This window comes from Stegodyphus dumicola, chromosome X1 (assembly GCF_044657685.1).
Source record: "Stegodyphus dumicola isolate Sdum_Otavi_A_Nest chromosome X1, ASM4465768v1".
NCBI lineage: Eukaryota > Metazoa > Arthropoda > Arachnida > Araneae > Eresidae > Stegodyphus > Stegodyphus dumicola.
The window spans coordinates 236,226,015-236,248,757 of NC_140780.1; the positions used below are offsets into that span (position 1 = coordinate 236,226,015).

Consider the following 22,743-nt stretch of genomic DNA (forward strand, 5'->3'; position numbering starts at 1 on the left):
AAGTTTTGTTTCAAACTAAGTAAAGCCCACCAGCGGCCGAGCGGTAAAGACGCTGAACACTGGTAGTTCGGTCTGAGGTTCGAATCCCGCGAACGGGCTGGCTGCATGGGCGTTTTCGTGGTTTTCCCCATGTGTAATGTGTATACGAGCCAGTTTCCCTTAGAAAGTCCTCCACGAAAGGCATCCTTCCCTTTAGGCAGATAGCCCTCGTGTGCTTTGCCATAATTAAATACACCACACCACCAAACTAAGTAAATCTAAGGAGATTAAGCTCTCTGTATCTTTAAAGTGTGTTTACAAATGGCTTAAATTTTTTTCCGAATGGGCGGAATTTCACTGAGGACGCTGCCCGAAGTTGTAATCCTGCGACGGCTCGTATTGGCGACAATATTTAGAAAGTGAAGATGTCCAGAAAGTGCAACAATAAATGCTGACACTCACAACGATACTCTGGCATATATTGCGAAAGATTTGTCGTGTACGTCCAGAATATGCTGAAAAGAGCTGTTCGTTCGTTCTGATAATTACGCCACATTTGACCCTCGACCTGACGCCTATTTGACCTCGACGTTGTCAAACAGTTTATGGCATGCAGAGAAGTTGTAGCCGTCGATCCGTCACTGTACTCACCTGATCTTGCTCCAGCAGACTTCTTTCTGTTTCAGCATCTGAAAAAGCCCTAAAAAGGAATCAGACATTCGAGGTCATGTGACGAGGGGTTTTTTTGAGATACCGGAAGAGGACTTTGCCCACAATTTTCTGCAAATGTACAGTCGTCGAAAGTGCTTTGCTAGCAACAGACATTACTTTGAAGGACTATAAAACATTTTTTATGATTTAGGTAAGGCGGATAGGCCTCATGTGCTTTATCCTATTATTATAACCCAATCTAACTAATCTAACCCGATTTATGTAAAAATCTTTTGTTTATGAACACATTCACCGAAATTTGTCACACCTGGTGTATATACTGTTTCATAGCCGAGTGGACAGGACTGCTGAGCATTGGTAGCTCAATCAGGTTTGAACGGGCTGGCACCACGATGTTTCCCATATTGTGTAACATAAATACGAAATGGTCTAATTTGTCCTCACGAAATCCCTTTTCCAGAGAGCTCTTGTGTGTTTCCCTTATTTAAAGAAACATACTTGTCATTAACTTTTGAGTAAATTAATGTTCTCTGTCATAAGCTTCAATCGCAGCCAGTTCCTTTTATGAGATTTTTTCTAGGCCCATTACCAACTGCAAAGCTCCGGAAACAGATCAGAATTGATGCTATTAGGAAAAGCAAACGATAGTTATCTGCATAATAGGGCATGATTTTTTAGTAGATTTTAAACAGGAAAGTTTGCCTTATTCTCACGTTACACAATGGTAAAATCAGGAAAACAACCGTGCAGGTATACCGTTCACCGGCAATTGAGCCTTGGTCGAACAACCAGTCCGTGAATATCTCGTACACTTAGCTTCAAGTGGGACATTAGAAATTCTAATGCTTAATAATTCGATCAGTTAAGGTGTGATTTAACTTTTGGAGATCTCTCTGTTATGGGAATTCAGAGTCTTGAGCGTTGCCGTTCATTGTATCATACCTTTCATCTAGTTATCTTGGTAACTCAAGCGAGCTTGAAATTTATTTAAAGAATAATTTAAAAGACTTAAAACTTTAAGAGTTGATGTAAATTTCTGTACTTTTCATTTACTGGCACACTAAAATTTTATGCGATTTAAATACCAGCGATGGAGCTGCAAAACGGATCAGAATGAATGCTATTAGGCAGTCTTGCGTAAGGATACCAAAAGCATAGGATAATTATGTGCGTAATAAGGGAGAATATTTTTGGTATATTTTATACAGGAAATTTGGCAGTGTATTTGCTTATCACGACATTAAAATTTTATGTGAATGTCTTCTGTTGCAAAACGTTTATTATTTTCAAATGATTTCTTTTCCTATTTGTAAAAGAAATATTTGCAATCAAAGCCATAATTCTTTATCGAAGGAAATTTTTTATAGGATTTTACGGATTCTCTTGCAAAAAATAAAGAATTTTGCGAATCTCTCTCGAAGGAATATGAGCAGAAGCGGCAGACTTTCGAAAGTGAAGAAAAAGCTTTGCAGGAAGAATTAAAAAATTCGTCCAAGTGCTTGGTTGAAGCACTATCAGTGGGGATCTCTGAACACATTTCTCACATTGAAAATGATGAAACTTCAAAATATTTACATGCATGTGCTCCAACTTCAGGTCAGTAATTGTTTTAACTAGTTGAGAAATATTTTATTATCATTTCATTTATGTCCACAAGTTAAAACAACAAATGCTTACATTTAAGTGTTTAGGATTTAAATTGTTCAGTATTCCTTTAAAATTTCATTTTAAAGCCTTAAATTATTTTTGTGTAAGTATTTTGTCTTCTATAAAATTTTGAAAAATGGCTGCATATGCTATAATTAAACCTAATTAGGAAGTTTAAAATTTAAGACGTAAATGATAACTACTAAGATGCATATTGTTAAATATTCAAAACTATTTTAAAGAAAGAAGTAATTTTGAAAATTAGATTTATTTCTGTTGTCAAATAACTCCCAGTATGGCAGACTAGATAACGCTGCTGAATACTGTTAGTACAATACAGGTTCTAATCACGCTGGCCAGGCTGAACAGGCTGGCTACGTAGACGACTTTGTGGTTTTGCCCATGGGTGTCAGAAATTGCAATCTAGCCCAATCCTGCTATTAAAACTACTTTTCAAAATTAAATTCAGTCCTTCTCAATTCATATTTTAAGCCAGTTCATGAATCGAATCGTAACTAAAATACTTATTCACAATCTGTTTCCTCTTTGAACTGTTTTGTTACTTCTAAATAAAACATTCTTTTGACCTAAAGTTTACAGAAACACTATTGCAAAGGAGAAGACTTTCGTTTTTTTTTTTTTTTCTTTTTTTCGGGGGGGGGGGTTCGCTCTGTCAATTCCTAATATATAATTTTTCCCAACAGAAATATCTGCTTTGAAGAAAAATTTTAATGATGAAAACACTAGTCTTATTTGGTTGATCTTCCAAATTCTAATCGACTAATTTCGTATTATATGGTATGTTGTCGAACGGTTACTCTTGCAGAATTATTGTCTCATCTTTACAATGAAAAGTACTATTTAGGTTTGAATTGAATACAATCCCACTCTACGAATTGATCAGTATAGTTTGCTTAGAGACCTTCGGGTTTTAACAACGTAATTAATCAGCTCAAAGTATTTATTTCAAGCACAAGAGTCACAGGCCCATATTAATTCATCTTACGCAGTATGAGAACTATGTTTGAAAAAGCATAAATCATTTGTGTTTTCTTGCTCATTTATGAAAATGAGCCTTATCTCGTCCATTTTTACGTAATTATACATATTTAAATTACTTTAACATATTAAATGAAAAATGTTTGTGTTTATGAATTGCTATTCACATTTCTTTTTTTTCCTTGTAGAAAGTATAGAAGCTCAAAGTGATTCAGATCAGACGTCAGAAGATAAGAAAAATAGTGAAATTAAAACACCTCTACTCTTGGTAAGATTTAAAAATTATTTAAGTTCTGCATTTCATATTATTTTATCGAATAATTTTTAATGAAATTTTGATAATCGGTAATATAATTTCGAAAACCATTCTTTGGCAGAATTGAAATTTTATTCAGCGAATGCGTTTCATATTTCTTTTATATTATTAGTGATTAAGTACTATACGTGTATTTCAGTAACTTGATTCTAAACTATCATTTTATACACGACACTTTTTCAAAAAATTTCTATTATGTCTAATTATAAAATAATTGTCCTAATTTATGATTTCTTATGAATGCAAGTTTAAGGAATTCCTGATTAACAAGCTGTGTTGTCTTTGAAAATAAATGCATTTGTATTCTCTTTCTTTCAATCTGTGTTTGATAATAAAGATGCAGAATATCTACTTATTTACCTCGGTTTCTGAAGAACAGCTGATATAATTACATAAAGTCACAAAAAAGTTTTAGAAACGTTTTAGGATACAGCTTTTCATCCAGTTTTTTTTTATCTTAAGGAATTTCTGCGAAAGTCGTATTTATCCTTAAAAAGTATAACGAAACTGAGAACGTAATACGTTCAACTTCAAGCTTTTAGTAAGATTTCTTCATTAGAGACTTAATCAATAGTCGAATTCTACGCAAATGTTCTCGAGACAAATTGTTTGTACTTTTGTTTGAATTGCAAAAGAAAGGTCAGTCATTTAATGAAAAACCATAATAGTTCAGTGCAAGTCTTCAGATGTCACCGAATATCGGTTATAGTATGAGTTTTAAATGTAAAACTACCCGTTGCTTTTCCCGCTGGCTAGATCACAATTATTTCTTTCTGATTTCCTGGAATGAAAAACCTTTTAATTCAAGTAAGAGATAACTAACATTAAAAGTACATCACAAGTAAATAATAAGACCAAATACATTTACTACATTTTTGTAAGATTTCATCTACTTAAATCTCCATTATGCATAATACGTATCTTTTTCGTCTCCAACCTTGTCTGTATGGGAAAACGAATGCATGTCATTTGTTGTATAAATCAAATTCCACCGCTTAACTAACTAGGGCTATTTCTGTACACACTCTACTTCAAAAACACCTTAAAATAAATTATATTTCCTAATGTGTCTCAATCTAAAAATCACTGGCTGGAGATTGCGCAAAAATTTTCTTTTATAAATACTTCATTATAATTTTAAACTACATACATTTCGGTATAAATTGCTTAGAACCAATATTCTCCTCCCCCGGATTCGACAATTATACATGTGCTATAGTCTTAAGAAAAGTAGAATATATTGGTAGCTACAGTTCTTATGGTAAACACAATTCTATATTATCAGTCCTCATCTGAGATTAAAACGGGGACTTGCAGTATACATAGTAAAGAATATTTGTTGATAGAAGAAATTTACTTAGCATTTTCCTTAATTGGGAGTTTTCCTTTCTCTAGACATGACCATTCTTCGACGCAGGAACACTTTTCTATTCTAATTCAGAAGTCAAACAACAAAAATCAGCGTTATATTTACAAAATTTTCACAGGACTAGTTTCGATGGTTTTACCGAACCACCATCTTCAGCTGCAAAACCGCAAATGAACAAGATAGGAAATAATGATTAGATAAGAAAGCCTGGACAAGAATAAGCAAGTGGCGCCATCTGTTGGTGAAACCAGAACTAAAACATAATTTCTTTAAAAGCCGAAGGCAAATTTGGATTGGAATTAGGATCGTTAACTAGAACAAAGATTTTTATGAATGTGAAATGCCTCTAGAAAATCCAGTTCTCCAATGGAAGATGTTTTTTGAATAATTTTGGCAGCAGAAAAACTGAAAGTGTGGTTTTCGGACCAACAATATTGAGCAACAGAAGACTTCTGTGTTTCCTTTTTCCTAACATATGCCTCATGTTCCTTGACGCGAAATTTTAAGGCTCTCTTAGTTTGGCCAATGTAAATTAAACCACACTGGCAAGGAATCCTATAAATACCCCAGGAATTCATATCCAGAATGGGGTCCTTGAGTATGGAACTCGGAATTTTATTGATGGGAGAATAAACAACCCGAAAGTTAAATTTCTGCAAAATATGTGCAACTTTATAGCTGATTGATGGAAAGAAGGGAATGACAATAAAATTTTTATAATCTCCTAAAACAAGAGTGTGCCTTTTAGTGTGTTGAGATGAGAATATTTTAACTGCTTGATTAATTATGTTGGGTGGAAAGCCCCTGTCAATAGCTATTGCTTTTAAATACTTTAGTTCTTCATCAAGGGCTAGTTTGGAGGAACAAACTTGAAGAGCACGGAAAACATAGGAATAAAATGAAGCTAACTTTTGTTTAGTCGGATGACATGATTTAAAGTGTGGTGCAAGGCAAACCGATGAAGGTTTACGGTAAACCGTAGTACTGAAGTTAGATGTGTTACGTGTGACCAGAATGTCGAGAAACGGAAGAGAATTGCAAGTCTCAAGTTCAAAAGTGAACTGAATAGCAGGATCAATAGAATTCATTGTTGAAAGAACTTTATTTAAATCATCTTTATTACCTTCAAACAGAGTAAAAGTATCATCTACGTAGCGGAACCATGCCGGGAAGTAATTTTGATTCATAATAATGCCGGGACATGCATTATTATGAATCAAAATTGTTTGAAACTTTAAACTTCCCGGCATGGTTCCGCTACGTAGACGATACGTTTACTCTGTTTCAAGGTAATAAAGATGATTTAAATAAAGTTCTTTCAACAATGAATTCTATTGATCCTGCTATTCAGTTCACTTTTGAACTTGAGACTTGCAATTCTCTTCCGTTTCTCGACATTCTGGTCACACGTAACACATCCAACTTCAGTACTACGGTTTACCGTAAACCTTCATCGGTTTGCCTTCCACCACACTTTAAATCATGTCATCCAACTAAACAAAAGTTAGCTTCATTTTATTCCTATGTTTTCCGTGCTCTTCCAAGTTTGTTCCTCCAAACTAGCCCTTGATGAAGAACTAAAGTATTTAAGAGCAATAGCTATTGACAGGGGCTTTCCACCCAACATAATTAATCAAGCAGTTAAAATATTCTCATCTCAACACACTAAAAGGCACACTCTTGTTTTAGGAGATTATAAAAATTTTATTGTCATTCCCTTCTTTCCATCAATCAGCTATAAAGTTGCACATATTTTGCAGAAATTTAACTTTCGGGTTGTTTATTCTCCCATCAATAAAATTCCGAGTTCCATACTCAAGGACCCCATTCTGGATATGAATTCCTGGGGTATTTATAGGATTCCTTGCCAGTGTGGTTTAATTTACATTGGCCAAACTAAGAGAGCCTTAAAATTTCGCGTCAAGGAACATGAGGCATATGTTAGGAAAAAGGAAACACAGAAGTCTTCTGTTGCTCAATATTGTTGGTCCGAAAACCACACTTTCAGTTTTTCTGCTGCCAAAATTATTCAAAAAACATCTTCCATTGGAGAACTGGATTTTCTAGAGGCATTTCACATTCATAAAAATCTTTCTGTTCTAGTTAACGATCCTAATTCCAATCCAAATTTGCCTTCGGCTTTTAAAGAAATTATGTTTTAGTTCTGGTTTCACCAACAGATGGCGCCACTTGCTTATTCTTGTCCAGGCTTTCTTATCTAATCATTATTTCCTATCTTGTTCATTTGCGGTTTTGCAGCTGAAGATGGTGGTTCGGTAAAACCATCGAAACTAGTCCTGTGAAAATTTTGTAAATATAACGCTGATTTTTGTTGTTTGACTTCTGAATTAGTATTTATTCGGCGTGTTATTGTGTCTTACTTTTCCATTCGTTCATTTGCTGTACCTAGATCCGTGTTTTAGATCTATTTTCTTTCTGTTCCTTTCGAAACTGTTTCTTCCTTGGCCATTTAATTCCTTCCTTGGATTTTTAGTTTCTGTGATATGGCTTCTGTTGCACCCATTCCATCTGTCTCCGCCTTTTCCCAGAAATCGACGACTTTGGTTGCCGAGGACTTGATTCCAGGTGTGGATGGCATTCCTCTCCTCATATGTATCTTGCTGGTTCTCCGTTCTCTACTCGAGTCTTAAAAGTAGTCGAGTGGTTAAGACCACTACTTGATGGTAGTGGTCTTAACCACTCGACTACTTTTAAGACTCGAGCTTGTGTTAGAATCCAAGCGAACCGGCTAAGTGCATGATTTTGGTGATTCTTCCTATGTGTAACATGAATTCGAGCCAGTTTCCCTTAGAAAGCCCTCCACGAAGGCATTTCCTCCTAGACATATAGCCCTAATGTGCTTCCGCTTCGTTGATATGCTTGGAGCATGACTCCAGCCTTCAAGATGCCGTAGGCTATTTGGCTGTTGCCACAGCAAGATTCTTTTTACCCATTTTTGATCGTGTACGCTTGGTCATTATCATTCGTTGACCTCACTCTAGGAAGCTTTGCAACTTCCTGATTATGTCTATGTCCTTTCTTTCTCTAAAGGTAGGTGAAGGATCCACAGGATTATTTGTATTCCTATGATCTCCCTTGGGTTGACTTTGTGGTGAAGTGCTTGGACGATCTTTCTACCGTGCTGCTATCTATATCCTTAATCAAAAAAGTCTTCTCTTTTATAGAACTGATTTTTCGATCCAAATTTTCCAAACCATCTCTTACCTATAACTGACAAGGGATGGGCCTTTTTCTCTGCGTTACATATGATTTTTCAAAATTTACGACAAACACTTACCGACTTTGTTTTGAAAAGCCGAAGCTAACATTTAATTCTCCCACTTCCAAGTTTTTCACGTCTTCTCTTTTCATAATAAAATTTCTGCTTAGCGTACGCTTTGTCAGATCTGTCATTGCCTCGGCGATCAGTTTTTGAAAGTTTCTTTGAACTCCTCTTCCCGTTTCTGAGCAAAGAAAAGCCTTTTTCAATGATGTTTTCTTTTCAAGAACAATTTTACAGTAATTTCTCTGGTACTTATGATGAAGGAACATCTGTTGACTCCTTTTTAATGCATACTCAAGTTCATAACATCGTAATCCAATCTCCAGATGATATGCTTTAACGTATGCAAAAGTTTTAACTATATTGTTCGTGCCCTGTACGATACTGGACTGAGGCCGACGTAGAAACATTTTCGTATTCTTTATTTCAAGATCTGCACACATGTCCTCAAATATTGGCATATAAACTGTTGGCCATTATTAGAAATTCGTTAAGTAGAGCACGTATTAAAAGGAAAAATCGTTTAAAAATACATGAAGTATTATTTCTGGCTTTTACGCAATGAGTTTAATTGAAAGTGCTGAGACCTTACAAGGTCAGTCAGCGGACGAACGGTAAAATCACTGAACATACTAGTTCGATCCGGAATCAAACAACTGTGAACAGGCTGGCTGCATTGGGGGGGGTATGATCCCGTTTTCCTTAAAAGCTGTGTATGAAGTTGTGTACTTTTCCATATGCGCCCACCAGTGGTTGAGAGGTAAAGTCAAAGAACACTGTTAGTTTGACCTGGGTTTGAATCCCGATGAACGGGCTGGCTGCATGTGCCTTTTCGGGTTGGCTTAATTATGGCAAAGCACTTGAGAGCTAGCTTCAAGGACTTTCTAAGGAAAACTGGATGATACACTCGTTACACATAGGGAAACCACGAAAACTCTCATGCAACCAGCCCATTCATTGGTATTCGAACCCCAGACCGAACTACCAATGCTCAGCCGTTCGGCCGTTGGTGGGTAGGCGTTTCTAGAGTTTTCCCCATATGTAATATGGAAACAAGCCAGCTTTCTTAGAAAGCCTTCCCTCCCATTAGACAAACAGCAATTGCATGGTTATGCCATAGCCAAATAAAGCAAACCATTTTCTTACGCAGACTACCCTCATTTACTTTGCTTTAATCAGTTAACCACTCGAGGACTGATAAAAGTTCGAGAAAACCATTATTGTGGGTTGTTAGAAACACAGATTTATCTGTCAGATATCCAGTGTTTAAACATCCAGTGTTTAAACATAACTCATATCAATGGATTTATATGTAGTGCATTCCTGGGAGAATAGTGGTTTGCTTTAGGTATCAAAATGTACAAGCGGGGCATGTATCGTGACGTTGGAAAGACGGGAGAAATTTAAAGAGCCGGAATATTTAATCGATGCGTTACTACACTAGAGCTAAGCAAACAAAGGTGGCAATGATATATTTTTTCTGTGGTATAATAGGTAATTTATAGTATGAGTCACAGGCTACAGTGCAAGAAAGAGTTCGTACTTCAACAAACAAAAATTACAATCTCCTGATAAAGAAACTATTCAATTACAATTTTGAATCTTCCGACCAAGGATATTTAATTCCATCGATTTGTCTGACTGTATTACCTAAACTTAGCCCTATCCTCTCCATGTAGTCCTAAACTAAGCCTTTATCCTATCGCTTCAAACAATCATTTTTATTTACCCTTAAACGAATCAATAAAATTAAATTCACTTTTGTAAAAAACTATCATTTCATCGGTTTGCATGGTTATGTGGCACACTGCTCAAATTGAACGTAATTGTTAACACCATACATGTGTTCTGAATTCTCATCGAAAGACTATTATTTACTGACATGCAGTTTCCCAGTCAGCTTTCATGGGGGTTATTACTTTAGGATATTTAATGCGGTCTGAGTTTGGCCATCGAATGAGTAGGACAATAGGACACAAAATCTTATCTTGACATCTTTGACAATTATGTCTCACAAATCCCATGGCACAAAGAGATATATGGTTAATGGTATGACATGTATCTACTCATAAAGTAATATTATTATGTATTAATTTGAGAACTGTATTCTGTTCTGAATGGGCTGCTGTTGTTTGGATACGATCCTCCAGTTTCCCTTTGAAGGTGCTCCCCAAAAGCATCCCTCCTTTTAGGCAGAAAGCCCTCGTATGCTAACCTAACCTAACCTAATTTAACTTAATCTGACATAAGATGACAAGCCTCCTTAGGGTCTTGATGTAATCCGATGGAACATCCAGCAGATGCTATAGAGGAGTTAAGAACTTTTAAATCTCAGCCTTAACACGCCTAGATTCTCAGTTCCTTACTCGGTAAACATTTGCCATGGTACTCCGAGAAAGAAGTATATTTATGTTGATGTGTTTCAAAATCAAAAGGATACCTTAGAGGCTCAGCACATGTATTACTGCAACAGCTGGGCCAATATTTTATTATATCTCATTGAATAATGTTTCTTTTCTGAATGAGTGTCCGGTAACTTTTGTCTATAGGTATGTGAGAGAGTGTGTCATAAATCATTAATTGCAAGGTAGAAGCGTGGAATATTTGTGTAAGTAACATACTGCAAGTACAAAAGTATGAAAACATGCACTGCTCGTCTCTTCTTGGTTGGAGATATTTCAACTGTCTTCTGTTAAAAATCATTATCTACATGTAAATTATAGTTTTTGAATTCATAAATAATGTATGTCTGTCATACAAAACTAATACTAACAGCTCTAAAACTTGAATAGATGTAAATAAATGTGCATCGAAACTTTATGAAAAGTTTCTTTAAAGATTTAAAAATGTATGAACATTTTTCTTTTCAGAAATCAGCTGTCGAGTTTAAAGAAAGTTTAGCTGACACTGGCGAAAATAAATGCTCATTTTGTTCTGAGAAATTCGGGGAGCAGTTGACTCAGACAGGTAATTAAGAACTATACAGTTATTAGCTGACATTACATGGAATTACTTAAAAAAGCTGTTAAAATTTATGGCAAACATTTTGAAAAAGTTTAATTTGTATTTTTAAATATACTGCTGGTCGTTAAAGTCGCTACACCCGGAAAGAAAGAAAGTAGCAAAATCTCATTTATTGTATATATATAGTATAATGTAAGGAATATATACTAAATTTGCTGGGGGTTTGGAGTACAGAGCATGCAGAAAGTAGCAAAATCTCATTTATTGTATATATATAGTATAATGTAAGGAATATATACTAAATTTGCTGGGGGTTTGGAGTACAGAGCATGCAGAATTTAAGACACCTCTGGCAGCAACAACGGCTATAATCCGGCTGGACATAGAGTCGAACTGAGCTTGGATGACAGATACAGTGGTACTTCCTTCCGTGCGGCCTCAACTCTGTCAGAGTTATCAGTCGTAATGACTGGCTTGGGGTGGCGCGAAAGTCTCTTGGTCACAAATGTCCAAATGTTCTCAGTGGGTGAGAGATCTTGGAGAATGTGATGACCAGGGCATCAGTCGAACCTCCTGTGTATCGAGAAAGGTCAGGACAGCACAGACAACATGTTTTCATGCATTATCTTGTTGAAAAATGGTCACACAAGCATCAAAGATAGGACAGAACCACGTGCCTTAACACATTGAATGTGACATTTTTCGTGTGTACTGTCTCTGTATTTGTTCATAAATAAAGAAATGCTTTTAAAGATATTTGGAACATCAGAACAGTCAGGAAAAATAGTTGCCAAAGAGACATTGCTTTAATTATCCAACGAAAAGTTAAATAATTCCCTACAAAAAACCAAGGAATATTTTTATGATGGCTGTCATCCAGTTGTCTCTGATCTTTTTAACATCTTGCAGTTACCGAAATACGAGAGGTATAATATTCTATTATCTTGGATGGCTAGGCGTGAATGTATTGGTAGTAACGAATTGTCCGATTGTGCTGAAAGACCAGTTTGTGTTCCAGTGGAACAAGCAGTTTTGGTTCGTATGTTGAAACATGCATTAGAACACTCATTCTTCTGACATGAAACAGTTGTGGGTCCAACGACAAGTTGCATGCCAATTCCTCTTTCATTAGTATGTAGCCTGCTGCTTCTCTGCAAAGAGCCGATTTAAGACAACAGTGTGTGAAACGATATATCGCACCGAGTATAGGGTATATAAACCTGTCGCATCCCTGAAGTACTTTAGGTATGTACTTTATGTGTGTATATATGTGTGTGTATATGCGTGTGTATTTGAATATAATAATTAGTATTTGAAGGATTTTTTGAATAATTAAGATTTACGACTTATATTTGGCGCAGTACAACCCAGCTGTTTTTGCACTAACAGAAATCAACTGACTAACATAAATTCTGATAACTGGCATGAAAATTAAATGTTTCCAATCAATAATGCAAAACTTTTGAAATAATTTACATTCATTTGAATATCTTTCAGATTCAATAAGTTCTGAGTGTATACCGAATGTTAACAGTGAAAAATCTCATTCTGGAAAAAGTAAACCCCGACGCTCTGTATTAGCTCCAACCAGAGAATCTTCCACACTATCCAAATCTCCGGTAAGTTATTCAGTATGTATTGAAAGTAAATTCTTTTTCAAATGGGCCATTTGGTTGGCAAAGAACTCGAGGGCTATGTCCTTAAAGAAACGGATGTTTTCGTGGGGAACTTCTTGTGGAAAACCGGCTCGTATTTACACTGATGTGCAAAAATTAAGGACGAGACAGTTTTTTCAATATAACTTTGTACAAAAGCTTTCCAAATCAACACATTTAATACCGTAAGATCCCCAATACGTAAGGACGTGAGTAATGTAAGCAACACTTACTAAAAGAGAAATCAAAGGGATAAAAAGAAGCTTTATTGAAAAAGTAGCATGGAGCGCAATGCGACTGAAGGCCGAAACATCCCTGTGATGGGTGTCCAGCAAGAAACATCCGGTCTTTAATAGGGGATATGATCTTCCCTGACTGCTAGGCAGGTTTCACAGCGTCTGCCCATGCTGAGAATGAGGGTGTCAATGAGTTGTTGAGGCATTCCTGCCCATTCGTCTTGCAGCGCCAATCGAAGCTCCGGAATCGTTACTGGTGGTAAGGTACGAGCTGCCAAGCGTCTGCCTAGAAAATCCCATACATGCTCGATGGGATTGAGATCCGGAGATCGTGCCGGCCAATCCATACGTTCAATATCCTCACTCTCTAAGAGCTGTTCGGCAGCTACTGTGCGATGACATGGTGCATTGTCGTCCATGAAAAGGAACTGCGGACCCATAGCGCCTCTAAAAAGACGCACATATGGAAGAAGAATCTCGTTACAATAATGGGTCCCGTTGACTGAACCTGCGTCGAAGATGTGAAGGTCTGTACGACCACCAAGCATGATGCCTCCCCAAACGATAACACCGCCACCTCCATACCTGTCCCTTTCAATGATGTTCGAGGGATGATTGCGGCTTCCCCGCTCTCTCTAGATGAGTATGCGATGAGAATCGCTACTCAGACTGAATCTGCTCTCATCTGTAAAGAGTACTCGTCCCCATTCATTGTCTCACCAATTCCGGTGTTCCCGGCACCACAGAGAACGCCTTCTCCGATGGGCAGGTGTTAGAGGTACACACCGTACAGGACGTCGTACAAACAGACCACCACCGTGCAGTCTTCTGGCCACGGTAAAACGCGATATCGGTCGTCCAGTCGCCTGTGTCGTGTGTCTAGCGATTTCTCCCGCTGCCTGCCGCCTGTTACTTCTGGCCTGTAAGGCAATATACCGGTCATCTGCGGGTGTGGTTCCTCGTGGACGACCACTACTAAACCCCCGGATAGCTGTTCCTGTAGTTTGAAATTGTCTCCAAAGTCGTGAAACGATGCTGTGAGCAATTCTGAACTCTGCAGCCACACTTGTCACACTGCGCCCTTCCTCCAACTTCCCAATGATTCGACCTCTGGTAAAAGCATCCAGATGTCGTCTAACAGATTGATTATTCGTCATTTCTCGCTGAGGCAGCAACTCGGTGTGATTTTAACTGCTATACGGCGTGCAATCTCTTTGCCAGAAATACTGATCTTACACCGACAACATGCTTTATACTACTCAGACACTCCCCCATTACGTCTACCTGCATATCTGCGCATGTGCTACCGTACATCACCTTACTTAATCTCCTGATTGTTCTTTCTGTCCGCTCTGCCTCTCCGTTAGCTGATATGCTAATTTTCCGACTTCGTCCTTAATTTTTTTCACACCAGTGTACATTACACTTGGTAAAAACCACTAAATCTTCCATGCAGCCAGCAAGTTAAATAAGATTTGAGCCTTAGTTGAACTACCATGTCTAGCAATCTTGGCGCTCGGAAGGTGTTGAAAGATTCCGTTTTAAAATTTTGCCGCAAAATCGGTCATGTGGCCTGAATTTAAAAGGCAAGATAAGGGTTTTAGTTAGAAACTGTTTGGTAGTGTGTACACTTAGCAGTAAGCGGTGATAATTTCCAAGAGAATGAGTTCTCTTGTAGCAAACGTGGAAATCCACGAAAACACCCCTCCTGTGCTTTGTCATATGCAAAAAACCTAATCTTCTGCGGCATCTCAAGTGAGTCCATTATCCGGTTTCTCATTCTGTGGAATGGGTTTGCAGTCGAAATCCACCGTCAGATTTGTGAGGTATGTTTCAGAAAAAGATTCAGATAATTTCAGAGGCAAAGTCATAAAGCTTAGAAATTGTTTCAGGGACTTTCCAAATATTCGAATCAAGGATCCTGAAATCTGTTTTGCTACATTTTGTGACCACTGAAGTTCTGAATGTCTAACAAAAATAATCCGAGTTTATACGGGGTGACTGTTTTTAAAATGACCTTGCTGCGCCAGAGGAAATTAACAATGACCTCTTACCTGCAACCTCTAGAGCAGCGATTCGCAGCCGGCGGTACGTAAGAGAAAAATAGGTGGTACGCAAATAAATAAAGTATTTTTAACTATTAAATTCAAAAGTTAAATACTCCAACGTCCTGTTTAAATTTTTTCTCCAACACTCTTAAATTTATGCAGTCTGAGCTTTGTTCAAGGTCGATAGCCGCCTATAGACTTTAGCAAAATAATCCATTTTTCTTTTCACAAATATTCTTTCAGCCATAGAGTTAATAAAATTTGTCATAAATTATGTTTTTAAAAGGAGTAATAGAAGCCGATGTTGTATTTAATAGGAAATAAAAATAATTTCCCATAAAAAGATAATATTATCTCATTAATTCTTTTAAAGTCGATGATTTATTAGCATGTTTACACTTTGTCGCCACCCTTTCTGAGATTACTCTGTTTTCTATTAAAATAATTTTCTTACGTCGATTTGCTGTCTCTACCTGCAAGTATTTTGTCTTCTTGTGTTTTTATATTCCTTACTTTTCTATGCGATCTGAGAATATCGTCGTTTGTTTTTGAAGAACTCGTAATATATTGTGCATTTAAATATTTGAGAAGAAATAAGAAAAGAAACTCAGATTGTTCAAAATGGAAAAATGGCTAGAGTTGGATTAAGTGGGAAAGTGATGATTCACAGGTGGTGGATCCAGGACAATCTACTAGTACTAAGAATATTGAAAAGAAAAGAAAAATTGTTCATAGAAAACAAAGTGAAAGTTGGGTTTACTTGGAATGGAGATGAAATAGACCCTCAATCTCAATGTGTTGCTTGCGGTGAACTGTTACCCAATCAAAGTATGAAACCATCGTTTCTTAAAAGACATCTGGAATCTAAGCATGCCAATTTAAAGGATAAATCTGAGGAATATTTTAAGAAGAAATTATCGGAGTTCGAAATGGTAAACAAATAATGAAAGGTTTTGGTACGTAAGTGAAAACGCTTTAGAAGCTAGTTGCCTAGTAAGCCTAAGAATTGCCAAGACTGGGCAGGCTCACACTATCGGAGGAAACTTTATATACCGTCAGCTATAGATAAGGTTTTAACATTATGCAACAAAAAACGGCTAATAAACTTGATAATATTCTGGTATCAAATGATACAGTACGTCGACGAATTCATGAAATGGCAAATTCCATAAAAGAGGCACTTATTCAAAAAGGAAAACACTGTGAGTATTTCTCATTTGAATTGGGTGAAAGTGCTGATGTAACGAACTTTATTCAATTATTAGTTTACATATGTTTCGAAGAAGATAAACAAATTGCCGAAGAGTATTTATTTTTTGCATCTCTTAATGATAGAGCAACTGCAAATGAAATTTTCAAAGTAATTGACAATTTTGTGTCTGAGAATGATCTTCCTTGAAGTAAACGCATTGCCGTATGCAGTGATGGAGCTCGGGCTTTACCAAGAAAACATTCCGGTGTTATTTCACGAATGAAGAAAAGTCTCACCTGAAACTAAATGTGCTCACTGCTCTACTCATCGGAAAGCTTTAGTATCCAAAACAATCCTAGAAAACCTGAAAATCGTTTTGAATCAAGCTTCTGAAAATTGTTAACACTAATAAATGCCAAGGTTTAAATTCATTAATGTTAACGATTTTATGCCAAGAGATGAGCAGTGAACATGAACCTTTTGGCTAACGCTTACCATCTAAACAAAAATCGAAAAACTTTAGTACCACCACTACAAAGTACTACTACCACCACTCTTGAACAGAGTTCAGATCGCATAAATTTACGAGTGTTAGTGAAAAAAAAAATCAATCAGGATGTTGGGGTTTTAATTTTTGAATTTAATTGTTAAAAATACAGTTCTTCTTTGCGTACCACCGGTTGAGAACCCCCTGCTTTAGAGGGTTTCAGTATTGCCTCAGACTCTGAGAAATACAGTTAAAATGTAAATTAGAAAGTTGTTCTGTGCACCATCACCAAATTAGCAAAAACGGTATTTTGCAGAAATAGATTATTCAGACAGGAGGCTTTAAATGTTAATTTTTCAAAATCTGATTAAGATCAACATCATATCTGATGCAAGCATGAAGATGGTCATTTGATATTGTTTTTCTAGAGATGAAACTAGGAGCCCGAAAATCAATAAATGAATGAGAGTTCGCATGCATTCATCTTTTGAGTAATATCAGAAGACTGTGGCAAACTATTTGAAAGCAGAGTATTATAAGATGATACTTCGTAAGGAAATGAAAAGTCGTGCTTAGATAAGTGCATATGGGTACGCCTCGAGATTTCCTGCATGTTCAGTATTTGTACTTTAAATTGAGAGTAACGTAAACATCACTCTTGCAATAAGCAAATATTTTCAGAGTTTGCCTTAATACATTTTCTATAACTGTTCCCTCTTTTTCATAAAATGATGTTTATCATTAATTAATGCTATCCTCTACAATTTTCTAATTAAAATTTTTCCTGTATTCCTTTGATATAACACTGCTAGTTTCCAAATTGTCTTGGCAGGAGAGTTTCAGTCAGTCGCATCTGCTAGCATCCGAACATTTAACTATAGCAATGTCTTTTGTCTCTTTAGGCTGACTACTGAGGCAGGTTTCTGACTTAAGGTTGTAGACCAAACTAAATAAAGCCTGCTCGGGGGAGGGTTTGTCTATTCTAGCAGCTACCACTGCCAGAAACGGCAGATCAACGGCGTTTGTCTTTGCAAAGAAATACAGTTTTCGCAATAATAGAAGTAACGTTTGACAGCTTTGCGCACAGTGCATTCAAAGTATTCGAATATATAACAATTCTTATTTCTTATTACAATGCTTAATACAATTACAACTTAAAAAGACAAACACTTAAATTTAATGCTTAATACAGTATTACTTACTACATTGGTGTATGTTGAAGACATGATTTTATAATTTTAAATCATCTTATGCAACCTAAAATGCATGGTATGTTTGAAGAAGAACTATTTGGAATCTATAAAGCAAACAGCGAGTGAATAATCTTATATAAGAATAAAGAAAATTTAGATATATATAAATTAATCAATTAATTAATGTATAAAGAAAAATATTAAAATTAAATATGTATATATGAAAACAATATGACATAATATAGTACATACATTGAAATATATAAAGGTAAAATATAATGGTTAGTTAACCGAAGAGTAATATTCTTTACATATTTTTATTATCCTTGTCAGTTTTATTGTGTGCTCCTGAATGTTTAATAAGGTGCTTATTCCACTCCATCCAATAAGGCTCAGATGGTCTTGTTAAATGGTAAGATTTAGTTAACTTGCATTTAAATGCATAACGATCAAATGAGCCTTGAAGACTACATATACAACTACATCTATCACTAATTTCAAAGCGATGTAAATAGTTCATAAAAGGTCCGTGTCCTGTTAAAAGTGTGGTCAGTGCAAAAGAGTGGGAGAATAATTTGGAAGAAACTTGCGATAAAACTGTGTTCGGCGACTGGTAGTTGAAGAATCCCACCTAGTTTGCCAGTGAATTAAAAGTTGATCATAAGCAACCTTTTTTTTTAAGATGCGAGCATAGTAAAGGCGACAGATGTTCTGGTAAGGGATTATTCCCAATGCTGCTTGTTTAACAAGTTCATTACTACATACATCAAGATCTCCATATGGCACTTAAAGCATTGAAATCACTTCCGTATGCTTGTACCTGTGCTAATTTTGCTTGAGTAATATCTTCCTTAATTACCTTGTGAAAACTTTAATTCAAAATATACTATTTCACTGAAGCCTACGCAAAGTGCTTGCGATTGAATCTATTTTACTGCATGGCGACAATATTATCGTCATTATTGTTGAGGATATTTAAACGTTCCTTATTTTGCGCAGGGCAGTTGAAACATTCTTAGGCCAAAAGCTCCTTACTACTGCTGACGCATGCCGTGGCTCAGTGTCGTGGTGCAGCTGTTAGCTTGCTCGGACGTTTTTTTACAAAGAGTATCCAGCAGGTAATGTAGAATATCCTTGTCAATCTCTTATCGAAAGTACAAGTTATAGTGCACTAAACCTGTATCTCAAGAAACACCACCAGCATTACTCTCACGTGGAAACAGACTTGCCTTTCTACCCCGGGAGATTCTATGTTTGTTACTTCATGACTTCATTTGCAGGTTTGTATATGTTACGGTGAAACACCGAAATCTGGAGAATGTCGACTTTCACCGGTGAATGTCAACATTCACATAGTCTCTTGGTGTATGTCCGAAATATTTTCCAAATACTCTTATTTCTGACTTACACCGGTCAATGTCGACATTCACCATGTACTAATGGTGAATGTTGAACATATAACAATATTATATTTTCTTCTCCGTAATTCAGTCGCGAATAAACGCACTTGAGACTTGAAATAAGAACTTAAGAACATGAGAACCTAAAACACACAATACATTCAAAATGAGAAAGGGAAATAATAGAAGTTAAAAACTTACTTAATTATACAGTACGTTCTAAATGAGAAAATAAAATAACAGTAATAAAAAATTACTAAATTATGCGATTCAAATCTTATTTATCGCAACAACTTAAACGATTATGGCACTTTATAACCTCTCTTTTCGACTTTCACCAGAGCATATCTATGACTGTCGACATACACCGGTGAGGGTCTGAATATACAAGAATGTAGTGCAATATTCGATCTTTTACCGACGTATTTGGTGAATGTTGACATTCTCCGGTGAAAGTCGACATTCTCCAATTTCGGTCTTTCACGGTAACATACACATAAACCAATGATTCATCCTGTGGGATTACGATGATGATTAAGAGACTGGTATTGGTTACGACAGTTTCCTCATTCTTAACGCGAAAGATAAAGCAATTTTAAATGAGAAAAATTCGTAAAAATGAAAGCTGGAAATTAAAGTTCGAAAGATAAGCCGTCGTATGAGAAATAAAGAAGGTACTACTGTAATTTAAAATGTGTGGAAACGCCTTTTGAGGGCTAAGTTCTGTTGCATGTAGACTGTGTTTGAAAGTACAACGAGATGAGAAGTTCGAAATAAGGTGTCACTTGCATTTGTTTTATTTATTTATAGTGTCAGTTTTAAGAGAAAGTATTTGCATGCGAGCACTTATTAAATTTATTAAAAGAAATTTATAAAATTATTTTTCTTTAAGTATGTAACAACTGAGGGGTAACTTACCATCTAATCATTTACCTTTACCAACCACTCGCTTTCAAAATTTACCTTAACTGTCATGACGAGCTACCGACCTTCGCTTAAACTGATTGTAGAAATAAGGGATAAAAATATTAACTTTGTTTTTTGTTATTGGCGAGTTAACTTAAAATGTAAAACACGAAATTTAAATCTTCTCGACTTGCAGCTACTGACTGGAACGTACAACAAATTAACTGGCTACAGTATCAGCTCTCATACTCGAAGATGTAAGTGTCAACTCGGCCGGACAAACCTCAGCACTGACAGAGTACGTGACGAAACGAGGCACAAAGGGAAAGACTGAAAATAAACCTTGACTTTTCTTTTAATGAAATGGCACGAGTATTCGAAACAAAAATTACTATAAAAGCATTATCTTGGCAAAGCAATTAAATCAAATTAAGAGGGATATTTAAAACTGCTTATTCATAAAGCAGTCTGTTATGGCAGATAATACAAAAGAAAACAGTTCTTTGAAACCATGGAACAGTTCGACCAGTTATCATCCTAGCCGAACGGACCGGCTACACGGTTGGATGACAACGTGAGTCACATGTCATCCCTTAAGGCATCTTCCATGAAGCAGATAGTTCTTGTGTGCTTTGTCATACTCAAATAACACAGCCTTAGAAAGCATGTTTTTACGTAACTGAATGAAACTTTGCAATAGAGTGGTCGGTCAAAAATGATGCGAACACATTGTTGATGTACTGAAAGTTTCACGTCTTAAGTTAAGACTTTATCCATTCTAATGCCTTCCTCTTTTTTTGTTTTTGTTGCAACAGGTTGTTACAAAGCAAAACAAAGCTACTTCGAAGAAGAAAATATTAATGTCTGCTGTTCAGCAATTGTGCTTTGAAATGATGAATGAGGTATGTATGGAATATATTTCGATCTGAAATGAGTTCAAATGCATTTTGTAATATATACCGTTATTAAGATGTTTTTGAAATTCAGCATGACTGCAATGAGTTCTTAATTAATAAGACATTTAAAATTGCTGATTTATTTACCGTTCCATGCTTATAATATCAAATTAGTTTTCCTATTTTTTAAAATGATTTTACGGTTTAAAATCTTAGGTACCCAAAAATGTACTTAATTCATTACAATTTGGAACCACTTTCCAGTATTTAGTACCACAGTATTGATAGATGATAAATAAGAAGTTCTTTGCATTTAAGTACTTAATACATCTTTTTAAGATGCTCATGACTCATGTTTTTGGTGTACCTGTGTAAATCTGTCTTTGGTGTATCCGAGTCTGATCAAGGTGTTTAATTATACTTACCCAGAGAAGGAGCCTACCAGATGATGAATAGATAATACAACGTATGTGATTAGACCCGGGTGTGATTCCCGGCCTGCTAAAGGGCTGGTTGTATGGTATTCTAGTATAACATGTATGCTAAGCGTTTTCGCTTTGAAAAGTGCAACGAAAGCACACCTTCCTTTTTTAGAGAAACGGCGCTTACGTGCTTAACGATAACGAATTAAGTAAAAACAAGCTAAAAAGAGGAACACACAAGATAAACTAATTTCCAATTCTACAAGGAGAGCCAAGCACATAATCGTAGATTTGATAAATAAAATAAATTGATTGAAAAATATACTACGGACCTTCTCCCGATTGTAAAACACAATCCTGCTTATCTTAATACGAAAATGTCAGTTTCTATCATATTGTTACGAATTTGTATATGTGTAAATAATTTTAGTAAAATCATATGTAAAATTGTAGTACCTCTTGTATATGTAACATAAAAGAACTCCAGAGAGTGAAGCTTCTCTAGAAAAATAAGGTTATAAGGGCAAGTCTATTTAATATTAAGGTAAATGGCTATCTCGCCAGTATCGGCGAGTTAGCGTCAAGTTGCGATCGTTTTAGCGCGTAATTTTTGTCTCCAAATTTGGCGAGAAATGCCAACTTAGCGACAATTTGGCGACATTTTTGTCCGATCCCTGTATAGCTGTAATTGGTCCTGCCCTGTATGTAATAGTACCTGTATTCTACCGTATGTAACTGTATATGCCTTCCAGCAATTTCGAGAAATTGAAGATACTAGAAATTTTTCGGCGGAGAGGGGAAAACTACTTAAGATCGGCAAGAGCATCAATTCTCAGTTTAGTCCAGATTTTAGCTTGGAATATTGAAAGCATTGAGAGATTACTCAGCGAGCTTACACATTGAGGCTTTTTATCTTGTTTAGGGTTTAAAATTCTTAGCATAATCAGTAGTTACCATTTCAAATTACTATGTCATACTGTACTTTTGTGAAAAGTTCCAGAGTTGTAAAGTATTTCTTTTGGGAAAGTAAATTTTATCAAGCTGTCATCGATTCTGTGTGAATTCAATCCATTATGAAC

At 36.1% G+C, this 22,743-nt stretch overlaps 1 protein-coding gene across 3 annotated transcripts in view; it reads left to right on the top strand.

Annotated features, from left to right (window-relative positions):
- LOC118196141 (kinesin-like protein KIF11) overlaps nucleotides 1-22,743 on the top strand; it is a 135,716-nt gene that overhangs the window by 90,695 nt on the left and 22,278 nt on the right. For all 3 annotated transcript variants that reach the window (XM_085808097.1, XM_085808098.1, XM_085808099.1), the window contains 5 exons: nucleotides 2,019-2,247; nucleotides 3,486-3,565; nucleotides 11,136-11,232; nucleotides 12,727-12,848; nucleotides 21,162-21,248. In XM_085808097.1, coding sequence (XP_085664223.1) covers nucleotides 2,019-2,247; nucleotides 3,486-3,565; nucleotides 11,136-11,232; nucleotides 12,727-12,848; nucleotides 21,162-21,248 — 615 coding nt within the window. The remainder of the gene's footprint in view (nucleotides 1-2,018; nucleotides 2,248-3,485; nucleotides 3,566-11,135; nucleotides 11,233-12,726; nucleotides 12,849-21,161; nucleotides 21,249-22,743) is intronic.